Source organism: Papio anubis, chromosome 4, assembly GCF_008728515.1.
Source record: "Papio anubis isolate 15944 chromosome 4, Panubis1.0, whole genome shotgun sequence".
In the NCBI taxonomy this organism is placed as follows: domain Eukaryota; kingdom Metazoa; phylum Chordata; class Mammalia; order Primates; family Cercopithecidae; genus Papio; species Papio anubis.
The window spans coordinates 9,020,269-9,046,637 of NC_044979.1; the positions used below are offsets into that span (position 1 = coordinate 9,020,269).

A 26,369-nucleotide genomic window follows, 5' to 3' on the forward strand; every position below is an offset into this window, starting at 1 on the left:
CCATTAAAGGCTAAGAAAGCCTACCACTAAACAGAATAGCTTGGAAATCAACCTCAAATCACTGATTCCAATATCAATCCTAATATTTTATAATCCTTCTTCCCCCTACATTTTGCTCCTCTTTATTCAAATTCAGGTTCAATCTAAATCAATCCGGGGATATTTCTAAAGGGTAAGGCCCATAAGCTCCAGCTTTTCTTGGGTTTTGTTGAGCTTTATTGTCTTGGACCCTGTACTCTGTAGGTGCCGTGTCTGGAAAATGCATCACTGCAGCTTGTGGAGGGAAGGGAGGATGGAAGAGATGCTCATGCGAGAAATCACCTCTTTTGAAATTCAGAGTCCTTCCTAGTCTTCCCAGGAAAAACTACAGCATCAAAAGAACCTCATTATCCTTTTCTCTCTTCTGGTGTGGGACAACCCTTCCAGGCGTGTCCAAGTTATTGAAGTGAAAACTGCAGGGGAGCTCCTTGAGAAAGGTGATCATTTCCTATTTATCCTCGTACTTCCAGCATCTCGTTCAATTCAAATCACAGATCACAAATGTTTATTAAACGGACAATTTTTTTAAGGGACTCAATAAACAGTGGAAAACGTTTGTTGAGAGAATTCTCCTCTGTGCCAAATAAGAAACAATCCTCCAGAACTGGCAGCAAACAACATCCAGAAAGATGTTAGTCCCAAGAGGCTGCCACTGTCTCCAAGTTAATGTGCCCACAACCACACTAGTCTTTGCTGACACGGCCTGGAAGCCCTGGCAATCCCGTCAAATCCCTGAACTCCACCCCCAAGCACTTTCTTTCCACCTTTTCTTCCAACTCAAAGCCTCTTGCCCAATGCCAATTTATGACACAGGTTTCTAAGCAATGCCCAGATATTCCATGAAGTACATAACCTAGAAACAGAAGTGGCAAAAAGCATGCCAGATGCCCTCTCCTTTCAGCCCTTTCTTGGGAAGCAGGATCTAGGCAGGGCCAAGCCCTCAAGCGTCCCACCCTGCGGCTCCCACTGGCGTCCGATCCAGACTCCAAGCCTTAGCCCGGCCTCTTCAAAATGCCGAAGGTGGTGGGCGAAACAGGAAGCACCTTCGCATCGCTACACTCGGGGGTCACCCAACCCAGCATAGACCCAGCGGCCACTCGCCAGCTCCGGGAGGATGCGCGAACACCGAACGGGCGCGTCCGCTCCTCTCCGCCACCCTCCCGGGGTCAGCCGCCGAAGTGCGGGAACAGAGGACGGGTCGGCGAGTCCTTCCCTGCAAGCCTGGCTCATCTGCGGGGCCTCCGCCCGAGCCGCCCCGCCTCGCCCGAGCCCGGCTCAGGGATCCTCGGGAGGGAGCGGGCGGCCCCCGGGCCTTCCAGTCCTACCTTCCCCGACTCTCTGGGCTCCATGGCCCCGCTTTCGGAGGCCCGTGCCGCCCCCTCCCCCCGCGGCCTGGCCTGAGGATGCAGCCGCCGCGACCGCCCCGGGGACCCAGGCTCCCGGAGAGGGAGGGCACCCAGGCAGGGAGGGAGCGCGGCCCGAGAACTTCGCTCTCTCGCGTCGGGGGGCGGTAGCGCCCGTGGACCCAGGATAGGCGCTGAGCTGGGACTCGCATCGTACCGAGCGAACAGCTTTACGGCCACTGCCCAGCCCCGGGCGGCGGGGCATGACGGGAAGTGTAGTCGGCTCTAGGTGAGCGGCTCTCGAAGCTGCTATTGGCTCCCGGAATGCATGCCCTGATTGGACGCCGGCGGCGCGCTTGCGGCCCTCCCCGCCTCCCTCCGGCGATAGTTACTAGGCAACGGCCGCGTGGCGTCCTTTAGTCCTTGCAGCAAGGGCAAAGCGCTGTGATTGGGCTACGCGAAGGCCAATGTCAACCTTGAAGGTTCTAGGTTTTCTTTTATTAAGGAGGGCAATACTTTTTGTTCTATTCACTCAAAAAGTATCATTGGTTGCCTACCACGGGTCAGGCCGTGTTCTAGGGTTTGGGAGAACACAGTTGAATGAGACAAAGGCCTTGCCTTCAAGGGACTCACGACCTGTTAGGGAATCAGACCGGAAACAGATAATTACAAAACAGAGACAAGTGCCATGAAAGAGGTAAGCACAAAACATGAATTAAAGCCCGCCTTGTCACCTTAGAGTGAAGCGGTGGGGGATATGAGGTGCTTAGTCAAGGATTTCCTGAGGAAGTGATGCCTGAGCAGAATTAAAGCAAGAGGTGGGGGTCTGCCAGATAAGGGAGGTGCAATGGACTGACTGGTGTTCCTCTCCCAGGAGATAGGGCGTTTGGGAAGTTTATATGAAGTCGTGAGGGTAAGGCCCTTATGGTGGGATTAGTGTCCTTGTAAGAAGTTTTGTCTGAGTGTGGTGGCTTACACCTCTAATCCCAACTCTTTGGGAGGCTGAGACAAGAGGATCACTTGAGCCCAGTAGTTTGAGACCAGCCTGTGCAACATAGTGAGAGATCCCATCTCTATAAAAATAAAATAAAATAATCTTGTGAGGTGGAAGTATCACTTGAGCCTGGGTGGCCGAGGCTGCAGTGAGCCAGGATGGCGCTTCTGCACTCCAGCCTGGGTGACAGAGCAAGACCATGTCTCAAAAAAAAAAAAAAAAAAAAAAAGACTTTTAGGGGGCCAGGGCAGGGATGTGCCTTCATGAAGGTGTTAGTGACCACATGCATGCTGGGGGAACTAGCTAGGCCCTTTGCCCTTGTGCCCCTCTGCCTTTTGCCATGTAAGGACACAGCAACAAGGTGCCCTCCTGGAAGCAGAGACCAGGCTCTCACCAGACACAGACACTACACTACTGGTGCTTTGATCTTGGATTTCCCAGCCTCCAGAACCATAAGAAATAAGTATCCATAATTTATAAATTACCTAGTTTCAGGGATTTTGTTATAGCAGCACACACAGATTAAGACAATGGCCAACTAAGTTTTTTGTATTTTTAGTAGAGACAGAGTTTCGCCATGTTACACAGACTTCAAGTAAGCATTTTCCATTATCCAACTCTGCTCTCCTGGCCAAGGTACAATAGACCTAAACTCTGTTCGAGGAGTGTAGGGGAGTCTGCATTACTGAAAAAGAAGAATGAGACACAAGAAATGTGGAGGAGAAGGCAGACAGTGAGGACTCTATGGATTCCAAGTGGCCTGCCACTCCCCACCTCGGCTATATCACTACCTTGAAGAGCTATATTTTTACCCATGAGTTATCCATGTCTTTATAACAGATTCTCTTTTGGGGGTTAAAAAACTGGAGGACAGCTAGGGTAAATCATTCTTTTGACACGTTTTTCCATAAAAGGTTTTCCATTTTCCCAAGAAAAATGGAGCAGTATCTAGGGGGAAATGGGGAATCAAAGCAGTGGGACTAAGATATGAGACACAAAATCTTGTTTCTGTGTTGATAGGAAGGAAACTGATGATTCAAAGGGGGATAGTGCAAGGACCCAAGTCCTTGACAAAGCAGGAGGGTCTAGGAACAGAGTATCAAGGACTCTTCCTAGGGATAGGAACACTTCTTTTTTTTTTTTTTTTTTTTGAGACAGAGTCTCGCTCTGTCGCCCAGGTTGGAGTGCAGTGGCACAATCTTGGCTCACTGCAACCTCCGCCTCCCAGGTTCAAACAATTCCCCTGCGTCAGCCTCCTGAGTAGCTGGGACTACAGGCATGCACCACCACACCCTGCTAATTTCTGTATTTTCAGTAGAGATAGGATTTCACCATGTTGGCCAGGCTGGTCTTGAACTCCTGACCTCAAGTGATTCACCTGCACTGGCCTCCCAAAGTGCTGGGATTACAGGCGTGAACCACTGTGTCTGGCCCGTGTAGGAACACTTGATTATGCCAGGAGGGAAGAAGAAGATGGAGTAGATGTACATTTGTTTGTAGATTTACTGACGGAATTTCCATCCAATGATGTCTTTTTGAGACAAGATCATCTCATGAAAATGAAGTGGGGGAATAGAAGGTATACCAAGTCATCTTGGAGAATGGGAAATAGAGCTTACCTCAAACCTTGAATTAGAGGCCAATTTGAAGTTTATGATCACAAATTTAAGGTTAAGAAAAGCCTAGCTGTGAAATTCTGTTTAGAAACAGAAAGCTGGGCAGATATTTGACTTCATCCTGGCTTGGAGTATTGCCAGGTGGGTTTTTTTTTTTTTTTTTTTTTTTGAGACGGAGTCTTGCTTTGTTGCCCAGGCTGGAGTGCAGTGGCGCGATCTCGGCTCACTGCAAGCTCCGCCTCCCGGGTTCACGCCATTCTCCTGCCTCAGCCTCCCGAGTAGCTGGGACTACAGGTGCCCGCCACCACGCCCGGCTAGTTTTTTGTATTTTTAGTAGAGATGGGGTTTCACCGTGTTAGCCAAGATGGTCTCGATCTCCTGACCTCATGATCCGCCCACCTCAGCCTCCCAAAGTGTTGGGATAACAGGCATGAGCCACCGCGCCCGGCCATGCCAGGTGGGTATGAAGGAGGCACAGAAAAGCAAGGGAGTGAACAGTACTTGCACTGGCGTAATCATAATGGTAGGAAAGTGATTCCCAATTCCAGCTGCACATTGGAGTCGCCCATGGACCTTTCAAACATCCTGATTTAATAGGCCTTCGATGGAGTATGGGCACTTATTTTTTTAATTTGTTTAATTTTTTTTTTTTTTTTTTAAGAGACAGGGTCTCACTCTGTCACCCAGACTGGAGTGCTGCTGCGTGATCTTGGCTCACTGCAGTCTTGACCTCCCGGGCTTAAGGGATCCTCCCACCTCACCCTTCCGAGTAGCTAGGACTACAGGAGTGTGCCACCACACCTGGCTAGTTGTTTTTTTTAACTTTTTGTAGGGCTGGGATCTCACTATGTTGCCCAGGCTGGCCTCAAACTTCTGGGCTCAAGTGATCCACCTGCCTCCCAAAGTGCTAGGATTACAGGCGTGAGCCACCATGCCCAGCTGGCATTGATATTTTTAAAGAGCTCCTCATGTCATGTGCTTCTAATGTGCAGTTGATGTTGAGAATCACTATATAGACCATTAATCTAAGCTGTGTCATGAGGGAAGATAGGAGGCTAATGAAAAAGTGAGAAAGTGGTGGGGTCAATGAAATTGAAATCACAAAAGCAGTCATAAATTATAGCAGTGGAGTACTAGAGCAAGTCAGCTGGAGGGATGGGAAGTCATGATTAGTAAGTAAATACCTGCGAGGTTTTGAAAATGGTCTAGTCGTGGGAGTGGATTCCCAAGACAGAGGGAAGAAGGTCATTGTAGGTGAGCAGGCAAAGAATGTGAGACCAGAATTTTGAGTAGAGTATCCACATGGACACTGAAAATTGGTGGAAAGGAATGCTGGGCTATGAGTTAAATTCTTCTATGGATGATAGGGAGTGACCAGGGTGGCAGTTGGGAGTCAGGGAGGGTGGTGTCACTACAGAGTGGCTCAGACAACCCAGGAAGAGGGCTCTTTGCAGGAGGAACAGGGAGAACTGGCCCAACAGAAACAATAAACATGAACATCACAGAAGACAAGTATCTCTTTTCCTGGCCTGGAGGGGTGATGAAGTCTCAGCTTCCAGGTAAAGGCTTCAAGGGATGGGCAAGCTAGTGTCAGTCATGACATGATGGTGGAAGAAGCCTTTGGAGATGGGGATGATGGAGCAGAGTCTACGGAAAACAGATGCGGAGTCTCAGAGACCCCAGTGGGTATCTGGGAGGGAGAGGCAGTGTGGGGGCGGATCAGGAGAGACTGGGATTTACAAGAGGGATGTCATGAGAGGTGGTGGTGTCGAGGGACAAATGGGGAGGCTTGGTCTCCTGAAGAGGAATGGAGACCATGGGGACATGCAACAGGATGAGCTAGTCTCTTGCAGCACAGGGGGCCTCTTTCAATTTTTGTCCCCAATACTTAGCTCAATAGTGTGGCTTCTAGCTAGCTGCTATCTCTGGCTTTACAGGGTAGGATAGGACTTTGGGGTGAATAAAACAAGGAAAGCAACTGGGAGGTGGGCAGAGTGGTGTTGTAAAAAAGGAGGTTGTAAAAAGGAGAGGGAGAAGCAGACATCAGCCCACATGTAGCAGACTGTCCTCCACAGCTGAAATCACACTGGGTGGAGGAATATGACCTGGGACACTGGTGACGTCTAATACGGGAGGTCTTCAGGCTCCATTCAACCCTGTCCTGCTACAGATGGAACTGAGGCTCAGATATGGGAATGATTTGTCCAGGTTCACCAGTCATGGGGAATGCCATCTTGAGTCCATAGCAGATGTGCAGAGGTCTCCAGGAGACAAAGTCCTCACATGGGTCCAGGCCAGGACTCAGGCCCACCCTCCCTCCTCCCTCTGAGCCCCAGGATAGAGACGCTGCACAGTGACTTGTTGCCAGTGTCACTTTATTTGGAACATGCTAATGCCAAGTCATGGACCCCCAGTTGGGGGCAGGTGGGAGAGTGTGGGAGGACATGGTCAGTGCTGCTGAGTCCTATGATCACAAGAGGGACGGCTGTAGACTCAACCAGCGGAGCCTGTTAGTGCTTTGAGAAGTCACCTCCTAGGGGACACATGAGGGGGAGATGGGTTAGTAAGAGAAGCAGACTTGTCAGGCTGGTGCCAGGAGAAAGCCCAGAGCCAACACCAGGCCTTCTACTGTGCTCCACCCAGGCGGCATTGGTGCCTCCCACCTGTTTCCCCCTCACCTGCCACACAGTGGGACCTCAGGTTATCATATGGCAGGTACTTAACAGAACTAGGCACCTGCCAGCCACTTCACATGCATGCCTTCACCAGGTCCACCCAACAAGCCTGCATAGCAGTGTTAGCCCTGCTTAAAAGATGAGGTCAGGGGGCTGGCCGCAGTGGCTCCTGCCTGTAACCCCAGCACTTTTGGAGGCCAAGGCAGGTGGATCACTTGAGCCCAGGAATTCAAGATCAGCCTGGGCAACGTGGTGAAACCCTGTCTCTACAAAGAAAAATTAGCCAGGCATGGTGGCTCACACCTGTGACCTGTGGTCCCAGCTACTCAGGAGGCTGAGGCGAAAGGATCACTTGAGCCCAGGAGTTCCAGGCTGCAGTGAGCCGAGACCACGCAACTGCACTCCAGCCTGGGTGACAGAGTGAGACCCCCTTCTCAAATTAAAAAAAAGATGAGGTCAGGGAGGCTGAGCAAGGAAACAGATGAGCTGGGGTTTGAACAAGGTACAGTTACTCCAGACACCCACACTTACACATGATAGGAGATGAAATGAACAAGAACACTGGGAAGAAGGAAAAACATGGACTAGAAGAACTCAACGAAGAATGATGGAACGAGGAGCTATGTGTGTGTTCCTGGGTCTAGTTCACAACACTGGGTCCTTGCCTAGGCTCCTTCCCCATCCCTTCCCTGCCCGGAGCCCTGCCCAGACCCACCCTGGCAGGAGCTGCACTGGCAGCTGTGGATGACTGGCAGCACCACGGGCTCTGTGTGGCCACCCAGACAGCGCAGGTTCAGGATCCGCACAGGGCTCTCCGGGTCTAGACGGTAGCTGCAGCAGTCACACTGGCTCTGCAGGTATGGCTCCTGGGCGAGAGGGAGTGGGTGAACTAGGGCCAAATGGAGTTTCCTCCCCTCGTGGCCTTTCCCATTTTAGGCGGGGTGGGATGGCAGGAGGGCCAGAGCACACCCTCTTCACTGAGCAGGGTGGCTGGGCCACTGCTAAGCCCCTTTTGCAAGAAGCCCACCTCCTTCACCCCCACTGTCTGAATGTCCAACAACCTACAGGTTAAACGAATCCTTTTAACGTGCCCATCAGTGCCTCCTGGCTGCAGGGGGAAAGACATACTCCTACCGCAAGGGGCTGAGTCTAGTGGGACAGAGACTTATATATGAAACTACAAATAAGTCAGTTCTAACTGCATAGTTCTGGTCCCAAATGCAAAGTGAGTTCTCCAAAGCAGATCCCTGTGCACTGTGGTTAAAGCACCTCTATCAGAGTCCTATGAACATATCATTTAATTTTATGTATAATTCTATTTATAATTTTGCTTTGAAATGGGTAGTACATTCGTACAATGCCAGGTTCAAAAACTGCCAGAGGTTATTCAGCAAAAAATTATCCCTCCAATTTCTATCCCACTATCAATTTCTTCCCTCAGGAAAAAAAAAAAAAAAAAAAGCATCTCTTAATTACTCTCTCTCTTTTCTCACTCTATGTTTTAAAAATTCTAAAAGTGTGAAAAAAATTCCAAAAGTGATTTGGGAAGGTATTTCCAGGAGGTCCAGGATGCAGCTGGGGGAGCCGCAGAGTGGCTGAGGGTTAAGGGGCTGTGTCTTTGGGGACCAGGTAGAAAAGCATCCTTGTCTTCCAGGATGAGGTAAACCAGGTGGACTGAGGTGGGAGGGACGGCCGCAGAGCACTGCGAGGTGGGCCCAGGGGCAGGCGGTAGTGGGAGTGGAGCTGGAGAGAGGACCCTGGCAGGAGGCAGCTCAGGTCACAGCTCATCAGGCTCAGGCTGAGGGGACTCAGGGTGGGCACAGAGCCCCTCGGATGATCCTAAGAAGGATCAGGGCTTCTGGGTCCACAGAGGGCAAACGCAGAGTGGAGCCCTGCCCAAGACTCAGAGCCAGCCTGGCTCGGACAGCTTGTGGGAAACGTGTGCGGTGATCCTCTCTGTAGAAAGGGCGTTCCGGCAGAGCCCTCATGCTCTCATGCACCGTGTGATGAGTTCTAATTTCAGAGGTTAGCTTAGCTCCTCCATGCCTTTCTTTGCTGGACTGCTGGCTCATTGCCTTGAGGGGCACAGCGGGCACACTCTGGGAATGGTGTGGGGCCACAGAAGACCTTTGTGGGAGGGGGTCAGGCACCTAGTAAAATCTCTGGGCCAACCCGCAGGTGCACACCACTGCCTTGGGGAAAGCTCCGACCATCCGCCTCCCTGACTCCACTGTTATCTCCATGAGAAGCACCTTATGCCTCGTGGCCTCTGGCTGTGCCCAGGTCCCAGGCTCAGCGCAGCCCTCGGCAGCCACTGGCCAATGCAACTCCCCTGGCCTGGACGGCAGGTCCGTGGCTCACCTCTGGCATGACATGGGTGCTGGACGGGCAGTACCCACTGCAGTAGCTCACTTCTACCTTGTCCAGGTAGCAGGTCCCTTTGGTGAAGTTTCGAAGCTCCGTGAGGAGCTGGCAGGAGGGCAACTGCTCCTCTGTGGGGAGGGGCATTGAGTGGCAGGAGGTGGGGGCAGGGCACAGGAGGCGGAGGTGACTGACCGGACTGTGGGGGGGGGTTGGCACAGAAGGTGGAGGTGACTGAGGGGACTGTGTGGAGGGCATAGGAGGAGAAGGTGACAGAGGGGACTGTGGTAGGACACAGGAGGAGGAGGGGAGGGGACTGTGGGGAGGGCACAGGAGGAGGAGGGGAATGAGGGAACTGTGGGGAGGGCACAGGAGGAAGAGGGGACTGAGGGGACTGTGTTGGGGAGGCACAGGAGGTGGAGGGGACTGAGGGGACTGTGGGGGAGGAGGTGACTGGGGGACTGTAAGGGGAGGCACAGGAGGATGAGGGGACTGAGGGGACTGTGGGGGAAGGCACAGGAGGAGGAGGTGGCAGAGGGGATTGTGGGGGAGGGCACAGAAGGAGGAGGTGACTGAGGGGACTTTGGGGGAGGGCAGAGGAGGAGGAGGTGACTGAGGGGACTTAGGGGGGACAGAGCACAGGAGGAGGAGGTGACGAGGGGACTGTGGGAGGGACAGGGCACAGGAGGAGGAGGTGACTGAGGGGACTGTGGGAAGAGGGGCAGGGCCTGGGTCTGAGGGGAACACGCCGGGTGGGGCAGCCAGGCACTGTGATATGTGCTGGGGTCTTCACTCCTCAAATCCCCATGGCGGGTCGGCCTGGGGGAGGCAGGCAGCAGGCAGGCACCTGCCAGGCTGAAAAGGCCAGGTGTGGGGCGGCAGAGGAGAAGGGTCTAGACCAGGGAGAGGCACCCCCCAATGTGCCCAGGTTCCCTCCATACCCGGAGCCTTCCTGCGGCAAGAGGGACAGCAGCTCCCTGGCTCCAGCACCATCTCCTCGCCCTGCAGAGAGAGAGCACCAAGGTGGTCCTGACACCTAGAGTCCGGCCCGCCCTCCCCAGAGGAGGGTCCCAGGAAGGAGCCTGAGGAACCAGGAGGGTAGTTGGGCTGCAGGGGCTACCTGAGCACAGGTGAGGGGGGAGCCACCCCGGAGAGTAGCAGGGATGCAGGGAGTACCTGAGCACAGGTGAGCGGGGAGCAGCGCTGGGTGCAGACAGGCCTCCCACTGAGGCAGAGGCAGCTCTCACAGGCCTCCTGCCATTCAGATCCAGGCTGGGGAGAGTAGGGGAGAGCCTCCTCTTGGTCTCTGCCAACTTGTAGCTTTCTCTCTCTATTTATTTATTTATTTATTTATTTATTTATTTATTTATTTATTTATTTATTTTTGAGACAGAGTCTCGCTCTGTTGCCAGGCTGGAGTGCAGTGGCGTAATCTCAGCTCACTGCAAGCTCCACCTCCCCAGTTCAAGTGATTCTCCTGCCTCAGCCTCCGGAGTAGCTGGGATGACAGCTGGGAATATACAACTCCCAGCTAATTTTTGTATTTTTAGTAGAGATGGGGTTTTACCATGTTGGCCAGAATGGTCTTGATCTCTTGACCTCATGATCCGCCTACCCTGGCCTCCCAAAGTGCTGGGATTACAAGCGTGAGCCACCGTTCCCAGCTCCAACTTGTAGACTTTTCTATAATAGTATTCCTGATCCCCAAGCCCAGACTGTGAGTGCCTAGCTGGGGCACTGGGCTTGGATGGAGTCGGGCAACAAGAGACCCAGGAGGGAGATGAATTGTTGGGGCCAGAGACAGTCCAAGGGGAGAGGGGAGCCCTGCTGGCTGCTGCAGGGCCTGGAGCAGGGGGAGGAGCCAGTGGAGTTACAGACAGATGGGGAGGCTTGAGGTCAGGAATGGGTGGGTGGTAGCAGAGGGGGTTCTGTGTCTCACCAGGTGGGGATGCCCGAGGTGCCAGCACTCGCAGAGGTCTTCGGGGACGCAGGGGCCTGCCTGGCTGCGGAAGTGCCCAGGCTGGCACACACAGCCCGAGGCTCGAGCCGAACTGCAGTTACTCCGGGTCTCTGTGGCATTCATTTCCTGGCATGTCTGCTCGCAGAGCCCCAGCTCCCCCGGGGCCACCTGCTGCCACATTTCTCCAGGGGGGCACTCTGCCAGGGAAGACCATCCAACCCACCTTTCCAGTCAGCCCTAGATCCAGCCTCGATTCCGCCCCTCCCAAGCTGAGCACCCTCGTATCCCCGTCCTGCCTTCTCAGCCGCAGTAGCCTCCAACCACACCTCCTGATCTTTCTTATCCACCCACTCAAACACTAGCTGGACCCAGGCCAGGTCTCACCTCCTTCAGAAAAGCCTCCCTGACCAATCCTGTCCACCCAGCCTCTATTCTCGGCACTGACGTCTCACCCTGTGGGGTGCTGCCTGCTTGTCAGAGGCCTGGAGACTGTCCCGTCTCTGCCTGTTCTGGGGGGTGGTCTGCCTGGAGGCTGGCCATGCTGCGTCTGCATTCACAGAGCCCAGCGCGGCAGACGGTGGGTGGGCCCTTGGTCTTGATCAGACTGGGGCAACACTGCACTGCACAGGGCAAATGCTACTGCCCAGGGGCTGCCAGGCCAGGCCCCATTTCTGCTCACCCCTCCAGACCTCAGTTTCCTCACTGGCAGGGAAAGAACCTTCCACTTCCTGGCGTCACTCACAGCCCTGGCTCTGTGTACACCGTGTGCTAGGGAATGCTCCACAAGTGGGGCAGACCACACTGAGTACCCAGGGAGCCCTGGCTCTGTGTACACCGTGTGCTAGGGAATGCTCCACAAGTGGGGCAGACCACACTGAGTACCCCAGGGAGCCCTGGCTCTGTGTGCACCGTGTGCTGAGAGATGCTCACAGTGGGGCAGACCACACTGAGTACCCCAGGGAGCCCTGGGCAGGGGGTGCTGGGTCTCCGGTTAGAGAGAGGTCAGTGTGGACAGACAGGGGAGGGCTTCTTGAAGCTCTGTCTAGGCTGTGAGCAGGGCCCTCCTCTCCTCCTCAGTGCCAGTCGGGCCTTGACTTTGGAGGTGCAGAGGGCGTGGACGGCCACATCTCACCCTGACAGTCAATAAGGGAACAGCTGAAGGCTCCACCATGGCAGACACTGGGAAGACAGAAGCACACTCAGATGCCTCCCATGCCCTCCTCCCCACCCTTCCTCATCCCTGCTCCCCACCCCAGGGTCAGGCCCTCACCAGCGGGTGCAGTTCCGGGTGAGCACAGTCCCTGGGGGCAGCTCCTGGGCCTGCTCTTCCAGGGTCAGGGTGAGGCCCCAGGGCAGAGAATGCTGGGTGCAGGGGCAGGCAGCGGGAGGCATGCACGTGCCATTGTGCAGCAGCTGCAGCGAGGCAGGTTCAGTGACACTCAGACCACCGCCTCTTCCCTCCCCACCTGCCGGCTTCCCCCACAGGGAGTCAGGACACAGCACCCAATACCCACCTGCCCTCCAGGGCAGCCACAGCCAGGCTGGCAGGGCTCCTGCACACAGATGGCACCAGGCTGCAGATGCCAGCAGAGGTGCGGGCATGAGGTGGCACAGGCGCTAAGCACCTGGCCAGGGGGGCACTCTGTGGGGTGCACACAGATAGGGAGATGGGAGGGACCCAGCAACTCCAGTCCCAGGGAGGGGCCTGCCCTGAGTCCGACCTCCTCTCCCCACACCTACCCCCCACGGCTGGGGCAGGGCCTGGGCTCGGCAGCAATGGAGGGGTCAGTCACCTGCCGCCCAGGGCACTCACCAGGGCAGGGCTGCAGGTTACACTCCTGCCGTTGCTCCGTGTCCTGGGCCTGGCATGGTGCCATCCCAGGACCTCCCTCGCAGCTCCGATGTCGCTCCATAGTGCCCCCACCACAGGGGGCCGAGCAACTGCTCCAGGCCGACCAAGGCCCAAGGACTGGACACTCCTGGTGTGGGCACACCAGGGACCCGTTGACACAGGTGCTGTGGACAGGGGTAAGCACAAAGGGCTCCAGTCAGGGTGAACATAACCCTTGCTCCCCAGCAATGCCAACGAAGGCTGACCTGCCCCATGCTTCCACCCAAAGCTCCCTTAGCCCTGGCGGGGCTGCAGCCATACCAGTTTTGGCAGTCCAGCTGTACCACCTGGGCCGGGGCCAGCTCCCAAGAGGCACTGGCACTAGGGAGGCCACAGCGGCAAGAGGAGATCGGCACACAGTGCCCATCCTGAACCAGCTGGCCAGGGGGACAGCGGCAGCCTAGGGATGTGGGTAAAGAGGCCGAACAAGATTGGGTGCTCAGGCAGGGCTTACCCAGTGGATCCTCCCCCGGCAACCAGATCGAGTCCAAAGCCTGGTTTCCACAGTACCTCCCACTGCCCATGCACAGGAAAGGGCTGCTCTAGCCTGTGTGGGCACCACCCAGTAACCCTGACAGCCACCTGAGCATCCACATGGAACAGTGGCCCTGAGTGACGCTCACTCCTTGCAGGACTCAGAGCTGGCCGCTGAAAGTGACCACTTTCCTGCCCCGCCACTCATGACCCAGCAGCCTGAACTTCCCCCACCCCTGCCCGAGATCACACACTCTCTGGGAGCAGGAGGCAGTCAGGGGAGGCCCAGGCTTTCCGGGAACTCCCAGCCAGGTGGTGGGACCTGCTGGCTACCTGGGCGGCAGGGTCCCTGTAGACACTGAACGCGGTCCCAGAGGTCGGCACAGCTGCGTGGGCACTGGTTGGCACAGTCGAGGGTGAATACAGTGTTTCGGGCCTCGCAGCTCTCACCTGAGGACCAGATGATGGGAGTACGTGTTGGGGACACTTTTGGCTCCCCGCTTCTACTGCACGGCTCTGGGGTAGAGCCGACTCTCCCCTCAGGTTTGATCTCAGATGTTCCTGTCCCAGACCCTCCTCTGGATGCGGGGATGGGAGTTACCTGGGCAGGGCCCTCTGTTGCAGCTTTCTGTCTGAGCCCATGGCCCCCGGCAGCCTCCTCCAGTGGGGGCCTCTGTCCCTCTCCAGCGTAGCCTGAACCCCCCACTGCAGGGCACCTGGCAGGGGCTCCATGGCCCCCACAGACTCCACTGGCATGAGTCTGGGGAAGGCACAATGGAGTCAGTACCCAGGCCCATCTCCAGCCTTCCCCTCAAGCCCTGAGCTTTGTGGCTGCAAATGCTCCGGCTGGCCTTAAAGCCCTCTAGGCCCTCCAGCTCCTCTTTCTAGCTGCTGCCCGGACCCCACCCCAGCTTCAAATCCTGCAGGCCCTAGAGGCAAGCAGGAGGGGCAGCAGATCAATGCGCTCTATAGCCTAGCCCCTTCCACAAGGTTCCCCCAACCCGCACTCCAGGCCCCTCCTGTCCTGTGGCCTCTGCCTCTCCCCATTACCAGGGCAGGCTCCAGGGTCAGGGCAGAGGCGCTGCTGGCGGAGGGGTGCAGTGCAGAGGTGAGGGGCGCCAGTCCAGGGCCTCCCTGTCGCAGGATCCAGACAGAGCCGGTGGCGGTGCTGCTCTGAAGCCAGCAGCGGGGCCGAGGTGGGAGAGAGGCTGGTTGGGTCCTGGAGCCAGCGCTCCTCTAGGGCAGTTCTGGAGGCAGGGGCCAGGGCGCTGGGCGGCAGGCAGGGCCCACAGGGCGACCACTCGGACCACTCACTCAGAGGCAGAAGACCTGGAAGGGCAGGGTGTGGGTGCCCTTCCCAGTGACCGCCCCCCAGCCCAGAGACCCCGGGGACAGGCAGGCGGGGCTCAGGGTCATGACCAGGAAGTGCTGGAAACAGGAAGGCTGAGGGTGGTGTGGGTGCAGGGTAGGGTGACCCACCATCCCTGTTTGCCTGGGACTGTCCCCGTCTTAGCACTGAAAGTTCTGCATCCCAGAAGCCCCCCAGTCCCAAGCAATGGGGACAGTTGTCTCCATAGGTCAGGGTTACCTTGACAGCCCTGGCTGGTGCAGTGCAGCTCCCCACGCCGGCATTCACTGCGGGAGGGGGTGGTCAGGGTAGACTAAGGGAGGCAGGACCCAGCCCAGGACCTCCCGGGCGGGGGGCCGGTCATGCAAGGGTAACCTGAGCCCTAGGCACATTTGGGGCAAGATAAGGGAGCTGCAAACTCTGGCATCTCATGGTCCTGTGTCCTGAGGCTGGACTGGGCCCCCCAGGCCTCCCTGCCCTATTCCCTGGCCCCAGCACTCTGTCTCCCTTCCCCCATCACTCACCACTCCTTACACCCCACTCCTTCCCCCATCACTCACCACTCCTTACAGCCCAGCTGCAGGCGGTCCCCAGGGGCCAGGGTTATCCTGGCTCCTGCTGCTGAGGTATGCCAGCAGTTACACTGCTCCGGGGGAATGCAGCCCCCAGCCTGCTCCAGCAGCCCCTGGGTGGAAGGAGAGACGGGACAGTGATCATCGTGTCATCCCAGCACCCAGCACTGTGCCCTGCCTGCAGCACGTGCAGATGTATGATGCCGAGTGAACGGCAAGCTGGGAGGAGGCACCGAGTTCCAAGGAGTTTGAAGGAGGTGGGGTCACCATGGACATCACAGAGAGGAGGAGGAGTGGGAGTGTGGGCAGAGGACCCCCTTTTTCTTGGGAGTTGCCCCAGCTCCCAGCTCTCACCTTGGGGCAGTAGCAGCCCGGCTGGCAGGGCGGCAGGTCCTGGCAGAGCTGATGGCTCAGGTGTGTGGCACAGAGCCCAGCACAGGGGGAGCCGCAGGCATGGAACTCAAAGGGAGGCGTGCAGCTGTCCTCTGGGGGAGATGCGGGAGAGGCAGGCTGGTGGGGGAACAGCCCAGAGACACCACTCCCAAAGCCCAGAGAACATGCTGCATGGTTCCACTGAGGCCCCTTGGGGTCACCTGGCAAGAGTACAAGATGCCCACCCTCCGCATGTCAGAACAAACCAGTGTTCCCCATCTGGCACCCACTCAGCTCCTGTGGGCACCTCCAGGGAAGATCAGGATGGGTTGGGCCTTGGAGAGCCAGGAAGATGCCTGGAGGAGGCAGCTGAGGAGGGGGCTGCCGGAGTGAGGGGCCTGGCAGGAGTGAGGGGCCTGGCAGGAGTGAAGGGCCTGGCAGGTGCTCCAGAGACTGGCAGATGGGAGACAGAGGGGCAGAGATGGAGGGCAGGAGGGCAGCCGCAGCAGGAGGCAGGTAAGACACCCTCCTAGAGGGCAGCTACACAGGCCAAAGTCACAGGCGGGCTGGCAACTGCAGGGTGGACAAATTGTGGTGAGGGATTGGGGGTGCAGCTGTGACGGAGTATCTGGGGAGAACAGGGGAGTGGCTGGGTTCGAGGGCAGGCATGGGTGCAGGCACAGGTGCAGGCATCCGCTTTGAGGTCTTGGGGTCATTACATTGGCTGTGAGGGGAGCAGGGAGTTCCAACAGGGACCCTTGGTGGCTGCTGCCCTGCTCAGCTCCCTGTTTTCTTGCTCCTGGAGCCTCACCAGAACAGTTGCTGATAAGGCAAGGCCGGAAGTGGCCATCCAGCCGCGTGCAGGGGGCGCCTGCCCTGGCCCCTTGGGACGCCGGGCCCTGGTGTCGGTAGCGCTGCTGCACCAGCACCCGGCAAGAGCAGCGCGTCCAGCTGCTCCAGCTGCTCCACACACACTCCTCTAGGGACCAGAGGGGTGTGTCAGCCCCCTCTCCCCTGCCTGCCCTCTCACCCCAGCCCTGCTGACACCCTCCACAGGAAACAGGCAAGAGGGGCCTGAAAGGCTGGGCTGGCTGGACGCCCTCTCACCCCACAAGGAGGGCCCCAAGGGAAGAGATGGTGGGAAGATGAAAGGAACTGAGCAAAACATGGGGGCACAGACAGGGCAGGCTTATTTGAAGGGATCATCTGGGAACTAGAAAAATATTTATTTTCTGAATCTCCCAAGGTAGGAAAAGTGGAGAGGTGATTTCACTTCCCCTGCACACTCACCCGGGCAGGGCCCTGGGTAGCAGCCCTGGGTGTCCAGGTGGAGGAAGGTGCCATTGCAGGTGGGGTCCGCCTTGGCTATCAGGCAGGGGCAGGACCCAGAGCGAGAGGCCAGGCCCAGGCCACAGCTGCGGGAACAGGGCCCCCATGGGCCCCAGGAGCAGGCCTCCAGCAGCCCTGGGCAAGGCTGCTGCCCGCAAGGCTGGGTCTGGGTGTCAGGGCCCAGGCAGGGTGGGCTCCCATGGTGAGGGGCTGCGGCCCTGCAGGCCCGGGTTCGGACCTGGTTTCCACCTCCACAGGAGACAGGGCAGTCAGACCAGGAGGACCACAGCGTCCAGGCCTCAGGCACTGTGGGAGGGCACAGGTGAGGTCAGAGGAGGTGGAGGGAGCCAAGGCCAGAGGACTGGGTGGGGACCTGCATGGTGGCCCAGGGAGTGGCAGTTAAGTAAGGTGGGAGAAAATGAGACCCAGAGCACATGGCAGGCAAGGTGTGAGGCTAGAAGCATGGCTGAGGTGGGGATCCGGAGGCAGCCCAGACCTGCACACTCCGTGTCTTCGCAGATCACACCCTCCGGGGTGCAGGAGCTGGGAAAGAGCCAGGACTCAGGACGCTGCTCTCCGGCAGGGCGGCTCCAGCCCCGCTCCCTGCCCTGCACTCACCACTGCTGGCACTCCCCGTGCAGCCAGCTGTCCCCCAGGGCGCGGGGGTGAGTGCCCTGCAGGCACAGGGGTGGGCACAAGGGCTGAGGACAGCGCTGGCTCTGGGACTGTTCCTCCCGACACTCTGGGGCCCACGAGCCCGACGTGGAGGACCTGGGTGGGGCCAGGAGGTGAGAGATGGCCCAGGCCCCTCATCACTTGTCTGTCTTCTGGTGAGACACCCTGATGGGACACCTCAGAGTGGGCATGGAGACAGCTAAGGAGAAGCCAGGGCAACCAGGGACAGAGCTGGCCCAGGGTCTGGGGTGGTGTTGTCGCTGGTGACAGCAGGACCCAGGAACTCTCTGTCAGAAGGGAGACTGTGCCTTGCAGAGTGAGGCCCTGGGTGGCAGAGGGGACCTCTAGCCCTGCCAGCCCCATACCGGAAGCGGCTCTGCTGCCCTCCGGGCCCACATGAGTGGCTGCAGGGACTCCAGGCTGACCAGCGGCTCCAGGCACAATGGGTGGGAGGCGGGCAGGGCTCAGCCGTGCAGAAGAGCCGCCCAGCTTGGCATGAGCAGTTGTTGCAGGCATCCTGGTGCTGGCTCCCCGGGGCCCAAATGTGGCCCTGGGCATCGGTGCAGTCACAGTGCCCAATTGGCACGCAGCCGCCATCCTGCTCCAGAGACCCTGTGGGGCAAGGGCTGGAGCTGGCACCCCTGGCCCCACCCACACCTTCCCACTCAGCCACCCTGATACTCCTAAAGGACAGGGCAGCACCTACCCTTTGGGCAGCGGCAGCCCTTCTGGCAGACCTGGTCGTCCTGACACACAATTCCCTCCTGGAGGTCTGAGCAGCGGCGGGGGCAGCGGTTGGCACAGGTGACCACCTCCATGCCTGCTGGGCAGCCGGCCTCTAAGCAGATGGGGGGGCCCAGAGTCAGGAGGGCCCAGGGCTCAGAAACCCTCCCTCTTCCCTGCTGGGGACTCCCTACATCCATGAAGCTACAGGACCCATCCCATCCCCCACATTGGTGCCCACTGAAACACAGAAGACTCAGGAAGACTCTGGGATTGGGACATTCTAGGTAGACAGTAAGTTCCTCTCACCTCCTGTGAGTTCTCAGCACCTACCCTGGTACCCAGTAAACATTTGCGGAGGTGGACTACATTTGTGGGTCTCAAAAGCCAACAGTGTCACCTGGAGCCTCTTTTGTGTCCCCCCAAAGGGTGGGTGGGGACAGAGGAGGGGAGCCCTGGGGGAACCCATGCCACGGGCCTGGTGAGCTGGGGAGGGCCAATTAAAGCAGCTGAAGCTTGGGGGTGACAGGAGGCGGCGCAGGTTCAGCTACAGTCACTGGCTCCATCCACCACCCACAAGTGCCACGCCCGCTCCTGACAGGGCCACTGTCAAAGCCTCCAAAAATCGTGACAGGACTGGATGATTCTTTCCCACCTTGGGGGTGGGAAAGCCGAGAGGAGGAGCTCCTGTTGGTTGGGGTGGCCGGGGTGGATCTTTGGGCCTTGGCACAGACAACAGACACGCTCAGGGTATCCTTGCCCAATGCCAGGCCCAGCCATCCACCCAGAGGGCTCAGTTTCCAAACTGGCCCATGAGGTAGCAGCCAGGCCCCATGCAGAGTGGAGCCCAATAGGGGTGGGACAGGACTGTCACCACTGACATACCACAAGGCGTGGGATTGCAGAGCCGGGCCTGGTGCCGCTCCCCAGCACAGAGGGCACCCCCATTCTTGGGTGGGGGGCTCGAGCAGCTGCGGCTTCTCAGGGATTGGCCTCCCCCACAGCTGCGGTCACACCAGGACCAGGGACTCCAGCGTGACCAGCCCCCGGGCACTGTGTGGGAAAGAGAACGGCCACCTGAGGGGTCGGCTCAGGCAGGGGCCCCCACCTCTCCCACGAGCCCGGGTCAGGATCTGGTGCGAGAGATGGAAGTGCACGCAGGTAGGCTGGGCGCCTGGGAGGGGGTACTGATGCCAGGGGCCTTCCAGGGGCAGAGCCTAGGGTACGCCCTGGTCTCCCCCAGCTGCCTCACCTGGGCAGGCTCGCAGGTTACAGAAGCGGCGCTCTTGGTAGGCGGTAAGGATGTCGGGGCACCAGTGCCCGCTGGGCCCAGGGGGACGGTATGCCCGCAGGCGGCGCTGCTGACCCACCCCGCAGCTGCGGGAGCAAGGTTCCCACGGGGCCCAGGAGGTCCAGGAACAGTTCCCAGCCCCACAGCCAGGGCCAGGGCACAGGGGCAGCTCTGTGACACAAAGCGGAGCTGGAGCCAGTCCCGGCTGCACGACACCTGCCCAGCCTTTCCCCTCTGCTCCCAGCTTAAGGATAGAACTCCACCACCCAGGCTTAAGGGTAGAACTCTACCACCCAGGCCAGCCTCGTCCAGAGCTCTGGGCTCTCCGTCTGGATCTGACATTGACTACTGTACGGCTTTGACAACTGGGCCTCAGTATCCCCTTTTCTCATTGGGGACAGTAATCCCAGACTCACAGGGCTGCAGAGGGATTTGGGTGGGACCTTCGGGTGGCTGGAGAGTTCAGCACACACACAAGAGAACAAGGGATGTGCTGGAAGTTGGGCTCCCCAGCAGCTGCTGAGGTTGGCAAAGAGGACCCAGAGCCCGGAGTCAGCCACTGATTTGAAATGAGATGTCAACACTAGAAACCAATGATTACTTGAGAGGTATTAGATGTTGGAACTTGGGGGTTACAATGAGTTGTCTGAGGGTGGTGGCTGGGGTCAGAGGTTGAGGCTGGAAGGTGCACCTGTGCACGAGGGCAGGTTGCAGGGGCGCTCCTGTAATGGGTCACCCATGGTGCAGTTAGCCAGGCAGAGGCGGGTGCGGCTGCGCCATGCAGGGTGAGCAGGGTCTGTGCAGCTTCTGGAGCAGGGGGACCAGGAGGACCACGGGCCCCAGCCACCTGGGGGAGGGAGCGGGGAGGGCGCCTCCTGGGATGAGTCGGCCCTGAGCTTCAGCCTCTCCAGGAAGCAGGGGAGGGGGAAAGGGTCCCTGGGCTTGCTCTTCCCACAGGGAGGCCATGAGGCAGAGGTGCAGGGAGTCTGGAGCTACCTGGAAGGCCTGTCACTGGCTCCACCGTGGACCCTTCAGCCCCTGTGCCAAAGGAAACCCCACTCAGAAATGTTTTTGTACCCACAGTGCACCAGGACCCCGCCTAAGGCTGGCAGCTGGCACTGTGGGCTCACCTAAAGCTGGCAGCTGGCACTGTGGGCTCACAGCTATCTAGTCCAGCCCTCCTCAGCTTGAGCTCCTGTGGACACCCAGGCCCCAAGCACAGCACTTCACTGCAGGATCAAGGCCTTTGCTCAAGCCGTTCCTTTCCTTCCAATACTGGTCAAAGTTCCCTCCCTCCCTCAAAACCCCTCAGATACTGCCTCCTCCAAGAAGACCTCCTAGATGTTTGTCCAGTGCCATCCTGACCCCAGCCCTGCCCACCACCTTCCTGTTGTCCTTACCAGGGCAGTCTGGGCTGGGGCAGTACTCAAGGCCCTGGCGGGGCCCACGGCAGCCCTGACCACTGGGGACGGGCATGGGGAGCACACACTGGCGGCTGCGGGTGCGGGTGCCCAGCCCACCACAGGAGCGGGAGCATGGGCCCCACGGGCTCCAGGGACCGAAACCACCACCGGCCTCGAAGCAGTCCTCCAGGGAGCAAGACAGCGTCCCATGTACACAGGAGCTGGGGGAAGAGCCAGGTTAACCCAGCCCAGGTGGGGTCAGAGGGCAGACTGGGGTTCCTGGTCTCTTACCCTCTAACCCCTCCCTCCACTGAAAATCTCCTTGACCCTCACCATCCCCCTCACCAGTTGCCGCAGCTTGTATGAAGTGTCTGACCCGAGCCGAGCTCATCTCCAGGCCCGAGGGACTGACCAGGGTCAGCTCTGGTGGCTCCCAGCTCCTGCAGTAGCCAGGCTGTCAGCACACAAGGGCACTCCTGGGGAAGTGGGGCAGAGCAGACAGCATCACCGCATAGGCCACCCACCCAGGGCCAGGCACATCCCCTGGAGAGACTTGGGGAGGGTCAGTGTGAGGACCCAGAAGAGGGCTTCAGGCTCCAGGAAAGCACTTCGAGGAGCAGGGGCTGTTCACCCACGTCAGGGAAATGAGCACACCATGAGAGGGGCATGGCCTGGGCTTGGCCTGAGCTGGCTTCCCCACACAGAGTGCCCAGCAGGACACAAGGAGGCACCAACACAGGCCCTCACAGACTCAGATGTGGTGGGGGGCAGAAAGAGCCTCAGCCAGGAATCGGGATGTTAGGTTTGGGTCTGGCTCTGCTGCTGTGTGTGACCTTGGTGTGTCCCCTCCCCTCTCTGGGTCTCACTGTCACCATCTCTAGGTCTAGGAGGTGAGACCAGGTAAGTAGCAGCTCTGGTCCCTCCTGGCTATGGCATCCTGGAACTCTGGCTCAGGGGTGGCCACTGGGCAGCCGGCCTTAGGATTAGGAAAGGGATCCCTGTGTGCCCGCTGGGCTCAGCAGAGCAGAGCTGGCCCCGGCTGCCGCTGGGATGCACAGCGGGGGACCAGCAGGGGCCAAGGGGAGTGAAGGTAAGGGGCACTGTTCCCACAAGTGTGTGATAGGCAAGAGAGAAGCAGTGAAGACCCATGCCCCACAGTGGAGGACAGGAAGGTGAGGCTGGGCCAGTGAGGTTGGGGGACATGAGAACCTGGCAGGAAACTGCCCCTCCCTGCCAGGGTGACGGGTCAGCGGGAAACACAGGGGCGGGTGAGAGCCCCGGCGGGGTTGGGAGATGTGCCGGTCAGGAGCAGAGGCCAGGCAAGTCCAGAGGCAGCAGGTGTCCCCCATTCCCGGGGAACCAGGGACCCCGGGAGTCTGCGTTTAAGTCTGCCTGCCCCTGACGCTGTCAGCAGAGGCCTCAGGTGGCCTCACCAGCCTGTATTCTGCTTAGGGGCCTGCCCAGGGGTGACAGGGTCTGCAAAAGTGACAGACATGACAGAGGGGACAGGTAAAGGAAGGGCAGGGAGGGCAAGGAGTTGTGGACAGGTTGTGGGGTGGACAGGTTCTGACCTGCACACAGGCCAGGCGGTGCTGGAAGGTGCCCTCAGGGCAGTGGCAGCCCTCCTCGCAGCCCTCAGAGAAGCAGCCCACCTGCTGCGTGATGTGGGTGCAGGAGAAGGGGCATCCCTCGCCGGGCTGGCACTCGCGGTACAGGCGGCCAGCCGGGCAACCTGCCTCTGAGGCAGCAGACACATCAGCACCTGCTCCAGCCCCGGCCCTCACTGCCCACCTCAGGGAGTGCCTTTCACCTGCCCATCCCCCTGCCATAGGCACTGCCCCCTCCCACAGGCTCCCACAGTCTGGCTGAGTCCTCCTTCACTTGTCCATCGATGGTAGGAGGGCACTGGGGGACAGGTGGGAGTGAGGAGGGAAAGGCCAAAAGGCAACCATGAGTCAGGGTCAAAGGCCAGGATGGGACTCAAAGGTCAGAGAGGGGTTAGGTCCCGGGCTGGCGCTCACCTCTGCAGACCTGCGTGCTGCATGTGCGGCTCTGGCGGGCAGGCCCTGGGCAGGGAGGACGGGCACAGCGCCGGGAGCGCAGCTGCTCCCCACCCCCACACGAAACACTGCAGTCTTCCCAAGGGCCCCAAGAGCTCCACAGCCCAGGGTCCGGGCAGCCGGGCACCTCCTGGCATTGCAGAATGCCTGCCACACAGGTGCTGGGGACAAGGGAGGGACTTCAGAGACAGGACCAGCCCCATGCCCTGAGGGCTCCCCTCCTGGGCTCTACGCGCCTCCCTGTCCCCACTTTTCTTGGCTTACCAGTTGTCGCATGGCCCAGTGATCACCTCTCCTGGTTCCAGGCTCTCCCAGGAGCTAAACCTAGACCCTGCTGACCGACTCTGGTTCTCAGGGATCCCTGAGGGGCACAGGAGTGGGGGGTGGGGGCTCCAGACAGCTCAGCTCCCCCCATCCATCCTTTCTCCCACCCCATGGCCTTCTACTCCCCACCCTCTTGCCTCTACCGCATGGCACCCTATGTCCTGAACAAGGGAAGTAGACGCTCCAACCAGACAGCCCTGGGTTTGGGGGTGGGGGGTGGGGTGGGTTGAGGGACACAAAGGCCTAGAGAGCTGGTAATTGCTCATTTTTGTCCTGCAGCCCCAGGCTGGGCCCCCGGGGAAGTGGCACAGGGGCTGGACAGGTGGCACTGCAGTGCTAGGGCCTGGGGGAGAGGGGAGGCACTCACCCATGGCTCCAGGCTGGTACTGGCAGCGGCAGCGGGCCAGGGGCACGCACAGCCCATCCTGGGAGAGCTGGCCCAAGGGGCACCCACAGCTGGGCTGGCAGCCTGCAGAGCCTGGCTGGCACACACTCCCAGGGGACAGGTCCTGGCAGGAGCGGGGGCAGGGCTGCCCACAGGGGTGCAGGCTCTGGCCACCCCCACAGTCTAGGCAGGAAGAAAGCAGAGAGGGTGGTCACGGAAGGGCATCCTGAGGGATCTGCAGACCTCCTGCCATGCCTATCCCCCACTCGGGCCCACCGCCTTGACCAGGTCCATGACTGATGGCCTGGGAACTGTCCCTTGAGAGAGTGACATGATATGTGTGGAGATCAGAGGCCAGAGTCAGCATCTCCCTAGACTTAGAGGCGCCCTCCCAGACCTTACTGAAGCCTGACCTGTGCACCGGGTGGAATTGTCCTGGCAAGGGCGACTCTGCGTGTGGCTCCCAGGGCAGGGCCTCCCTCCCTCAGGGGTGGGGGGCTGGCTGCATGCCCGGCTCCGGTGGGACTGCCCCAAGCACGTGTCGCAGGAAGACCATGGCCCCCATGGGCCCCAGGCTCCGTCCACTGTGCCAGGAAGACAGATCACCGGCATTAGGAGGCCCAGGAGGCCCCAGGTCAGCGGGGTTGGAGCAGGGGTTTAGGGCCTTTTGCGGGAGGGACGTAGGCCTCGTGGGGCATCACACCTGGGCACGTGGCAGAGCTGGGGCAGGCCTCCCTCTGATGCTGGGCCCCTGCCTCCCCAGTCTCCCCGGTGCATGGGGCACCCCCATGCTGAGGAGTGGGGCAGGTGCAGGCCCTGGAGCGGCTCCTGGTCTGGCCCCTGCAGGGCTGGGAGCACAGTGTCCACTCCGACCATGGGCACCAGCCTCCGGGCACTGTGAGGAGAACGGAGGGCACTGGGGTGCAACCCGTCCCTTCCTCGGTCCCAGGCCCCCCTCTTTGCCTCCCTCCAAGCTGGGCACATACCTGGGCAGGGCAGGTCTGTGCAGTTCAGCCTCCCCTCCAGGCAGGTGCTGGGCAGGGGGTGCAGACACAGAAGGAAGAGGCAGCAGCTCAGTCCCACCCCAAACCCTAACCCTGCACCCCCCCACTGCCTCTCCCCTCCCCTCATCCTTATGATTGATCCTCAGTGTTCTTCCAGACAGTGCCCCATCCATTGTTCTCCCAGCTCTCCAGTGCCTCCCCATCCTGCTCCCTGTCCCACTTAGTTGGCCCTCTCGGGGTCACCAGCCGATGCCTTCTCTTGACGAAGGACTACAGGTACCCGGGAGCCAACTGTGTGGTCAGATGGGTTGTGAATGCCATATCTGTCACTCCTCCTGCCCAGGCTCCTCCTGCCCAGACCCCTCTTGCCCCTGAGCACACGCCCAGCCCCTGCAGACACACAGGCTTAGCTTCAGCTTCCTCGCCTATCAGACACAGGTCATGGTGCCTGCCCACATCTGCTCAGGGATTGTGGGGGGCAAATGTGACCATCCGCGGAGACTCCGGAGAGCTCAAGAGCATGGGATGAAGTGGGGCGACTCCTGCTGGCATCCCTGCCTCCCACCACGGCGGGGGCCCCTTACCAGTGGTTGCAGCCGTCAGGCCTTGCCAGCTGAGCACCCGGATGGTGCCGCTGCCCGGTCAGCAGGTCCAGGCAGTCGCAGTGACCCGGCTGCACGCAGATGGCCCCGTTGGAACTCAGTACCTGGCCTGGTGGGCAGTAGCAGCCAGGCTGGCAGCGCCACACGCAGTGCTGGGGGACAGTAAGTGGGGGGCCATCAGCAGAAAAAGGAAAGCTATGCAGGGAAGACAACGGAACAAGGGGCTGGGAAGGAAAGTATGACAGAGGCCTCATGTTTTAAACACAGAGTACACCTTGTGGTGCCAATGAGAAAGGCAGGAAGGGGACCCAGACTTGCAGTTTCCACTGGAGTCTCTGGGTTGGCCCCTCCCTGGGGGTGGAGGGGAGGGAGGAGCAGCTGAGCAGGTTCCCTTTGGCTCCCTGGGGCAGGGATTTGGAGCTAGGTGTTCCCAAATGTAAAACCCCAATTCCAGCAGGTGACCTGGACTGATGGCCTGGGACCTGGGGCATGTCCCAGACCTCTCTAGAACTTGGGGAGCTGGCTGGGCAAGGGGGCAGTTTGGGAAGGAGCTGGGAGGTCCTGGGGCGGCTGGGAGCAGGCACTGCCTACAACGACCTTCTCTTCTCCTCTTCTAACTCCTCCTCTTTCTCCTCCCTGTCCCCATCTCCCTTAGCCCCTCCACACCCAAGGCCTCGAAGCCCTACCTCATTCTTCATGGCCCCTACTGTGTCCATTCTTTCCTGCATGTCCGTCTTGCTCAGCCCAAAATGTGGGCTCCGTGGTGACCCTATGTTTGCTTCCCTTTGTGTTCAGGGTGCCTGGGTGGGCACACAGTGGACACCCACTCCCCCACCCACGCACACATGCAGGTCTAGACACCAACGTGCTCATGAGGTTCGAGATGATTTCCCCCTTCCTTCGTGTTTATGCCATTTCTGTCATAATT

At 59.0% G+C, this 26,369-nt stretch overlaps 2 protein-coding genes across 10 annotated transcripts in view; both read right to left on the reverse strand.

The window, feature by feature from the left end:
• Window positions 1-1,874, reverse strand: part of ZNF862 (zinc finger protein 862) — a 45,180-nt gene extending 43,306 nt beyond the window's left edge. For 6 of the 9 annotated variants that reach the window (XR_004183087.1, XR_004183088.1, XR_004183086.1 and 3 more), the window contains exon 1: window positions 1,365-1,871. Coding sequence is in view for 3 of the 9 variants with exons in the window: in XM_021936399.2 (XP_021792091.2) it covers window positions 1,365-1,647 (283 nt within the window). In the remaining 6 variants the exon portion in view is untranslated. Of the gene's footprint in view, window positions 1-1,364 lie in introns of all 9 variants that reach the window. The other 3 variants (XR_004183089.1, XM_031665033.1, XM_017957320.3) reach the window with 3 other exon arrangements.
• A 4,476-nt stretch (window positions 1,875-6,350) lies between these two features.
• Window positions 6,351-26,369, reverse strand: part of LOC101007406 (SCO-spondin) — a 57,187-nt gene continuing 37,168 nt past the window's right edge. The window contains exons 65-101 of the mRNA XM_031664955.1: window positions 25,424-25,593; window positions 24,822-24,868; window positions 24,539-24,730; window positions 24,249-24,419; window positions 23,818-24,018; window positions 23,391-23,487; window positions 23,088-23,287; window positions 22,638-22,804; window positions 21,412-21,542; window positions 21,064-21,287; window positions 20,660-20,701; window positions 20,355-20,510; window positions 19,625-19,834; window positions 19,258-19,425; window positions 18,356-18,487; window positions 18,015-18,261; window positions 17,593-17,745; window positions 17,471-17,517; window positions 16,936-17,280; window positions 16,457-16,624; window positions 15,628-15,758; window positions 15,262-15,386; window positions 14,942-14,988; window positions 14,404-14,682; window positions 13,955-14,113; window positions 13,687-13,803; window positions 13,141-13,279; window positions 12,802-13,004; window positions 12,503-12,630; window positions 12,259-12,401; window positions 12,121-12,167; window positions 10,968-11,185; window positions 10,205-10,300; window positions 9,970-10,030; window positions 9,029-9,159; window positions 7,383-7,533; window positions 6,351-6,525 (exon numbers count right to left, since the gene is read on the reverse strand). Coding sequence (XP_031520815.1) covers window positions 6,503-6,525; window positions 7,383-7,533; window positions 9,029-9,159; window positions 9,970-10,030; window positions 10,205-10,300; window positions 10,968-11,185; window positions 12,121-12,167; window positions 12,259-12,401; window positions 12,503-12,630; window positions 12,802-13,004; window positions 13,141-13,279; window positions 13,687-13,803; window positions 13,955-14,113; window positions 14,404-14,682; window positions 14,942-14,988; window positions 15,262-15,386; window positions 15,628-15,758; window positions 16,457-16,624; window positions 16,936-17,280; window positions 17,471-17,517; window positions 17,593-17,745; window positions 18,015-18,261; window positions 18,356-18,487; window positions 19,258-19,425; window positions 19,625-19,834; window positions 20,355-20,510; window positions 20,660-20,701; window positions 21,064-21,287; window positions 21,412-21,542; window positions 22,638-22,804; window positions 23,088-23,287; window positions 23,391-23,487; window positions 23,818-24,018; window positions 24,249-24,419; window positions 24,539-24,730; window positions 24,822-24,868; window positions 25,424-25,593 — 5,466 coding nt within the window. The 3' untranslated portion in view covers window positions 6,351-6,502. The remainder of the gene's footprint in view (window positions 6,526-7,382; window positions 7,534-9,028; window positions 9,160-9,969; window positions 10,031-10,204; window positions 10,301-10,967; window positions 11,186-12,120; window positions 12,168-12,258; window positions 12,402-12,502; window positions 12,631-12,801; window positions 13,005-13,140; window positions 13,280-13,686; window positions 13,804-13,954; window positions 14,114-14,403; window positions 14,683-14,941; window positions 14,989-15,261; window positions 15,387-15,627; window positions 15,759-16,456; window positions 16,625-16,935; window positions 17,281-17,470; window positions 17,518-17,592; window positions 17,746-18,014; window positions 18,262-18,355; window positions 18,488-19,257; window positions 19,426-19,624; window positions 19,835-20,354; window positions 20,511-20,659; window positions 20,702-21,063; window positions 21,288-21,411; window positions 21,543-22,637; window positions 22,805-23,087; window positions 23,288-23,390; window positions 23,488-23,817; window positions 24,019-24,248; window positions 24,420-24,538; window positions 24,731-24,821; window positions 24,869-25,423; window positions 25,594-26,369) is intronic.